Source organism: Nanorana parkeri, unplaced genomic scaffold (genome assembly GCF_000935625.1).
Source record: "Nanorana parkeri isolate BGI_ZX_2015 unplaced genomic scaffold, ASM93562v1 scaffold3641, whole genome shotgun sequence".
Taxonomy (NCBI): Eukaryota; Metazoa; Chordata; class Amphibia; order Anura; family Dicroglossidae; genus Nanorana; species Nanorana parkeri.
In genome coordinates, this window is record NW_017309909.1 from 15,844 (window position 1) to 16,974 (window position 1,131).

The 1,131-nt window shown below is 58.4% G+C and overlaps 1 protein-coding gene across 1 annotated transcript in view; it reads left to right on the plus strand.

Annotated features, from left to right (window-relative positions):
- The window catches only part of HEG1 (heart development protein with EGF like domains 1), an 11,651-nt gene extending 10,572 nt beyond the window's left edge, over nt 1–1,079 (plus strand). Inside the window, exons 10-11 of the mRNA XM_018575209.1 lie at nt 34–226; nt 891–1,079. Of these exons, the coding sequence (XP_018430711.1) occupies nt 34–226; nt 891–1,034 (337 nt within the window). The 3' untranslated portion in view covers nt 1,035–1,079. The remainder of the gene's footprint in view (nt 1–33; nt 227–890) is intronic.
- The last annotated feature ends 52 nt before the right edge of the window (nt 1,080–1,131 follow it).

Below are 1,131 nucleotides of genomic sequence, written 5' to 3' on the forward strand. Positions count from 1 at the left end.
GGTGGCGGATCCTCACCGACATGCTGACATCAGGGATGATCCCGGTTGCAGGAAGAAGAAACACGACATGAGTAAGCTGATCTTCCGGAGCGGTGACCTCCAGATGTCTCCGTACGCCGAGTACCCGAAGTCTCAGCGCTCCGCCGAATGGGGCCGCGAGACCATCGAGATGCAGGAGAACGGGAGCACCAAGAACCTCCTCCAGATGACCGACGTCTATTACCCGGTGAGTGTCGGGGGGCCATTCATCCCACTTCCTGTACCCCGAATCTCATCACAGCCGCCGCCATGTTTTACCGTTTCTGGCGGTGTCAGTCAGTGGCGGTGTCAGTCAGTGGTGGTGTGTGTGGTAGTGGCAGTGACAGTGTCTGTCAGTCAGTGGCAGTATCAGTGGTGGTATCAGTGGTGGTATCAGTGGTGGTATCAGTCAGTGGCAGTGTCAGTGACAGTCAGTGGCGGTGTCTGTGTCAGTCAGTGGCGGTGTCAGTCAGTTGGGTCCGTGGCGGTGTCAGTCAGAGTCAGTCAGTGGCGGTATCTGTGTCAGTCCGTGTCTGTGTCAGTCAGTGGCGGTGTCAGTCAGTGGGAGTGTCAGTCAGTGTCAGTGTTGGTGTCAGTGTCAGTCAGTGGCGGTGACAGTCAGTGGTGGTCTCAGTCAGTGGTGGTGTCAGTGGCGGTATCAGTATCAGTGGCGGTATCAGTGGCGGTGTCAGTCAGTGGCAGTCAGTATCAGCGGCGGTGTCAGTCAGTGGCAGTCAGTATCAGCGGCGGTGTCAGTCAGTGGGAGTGTCAGTCAGTGGCGGTATCAGTGTCAGTCATTGTCGGTGATGTCATGCGTATGTTGGCTCCTCCTCCCTGACGGGGATTCCCCGGCACTGTTTGTGTATTTGTAGCCCGGATTGCGGAGCGCGGAGTTGGAGCGGAATGGACTTTACCCGTTCTCAGGTCTCCCCGGGTCCCGGCACTCGTGTATCTACCCCGGACAGTACAACCCGACCTTCATCAACGAGGAGAACCGGAGGCGGGACTACTTCTAGACCTGGACCTGGAATGCCACTGTAGAGAGAGAATGGAGGAACTCCGACCCCCCAGGGGGTGAGTGTGGCCCCGGAGCCCCCGGGGAGGACAGCTGGG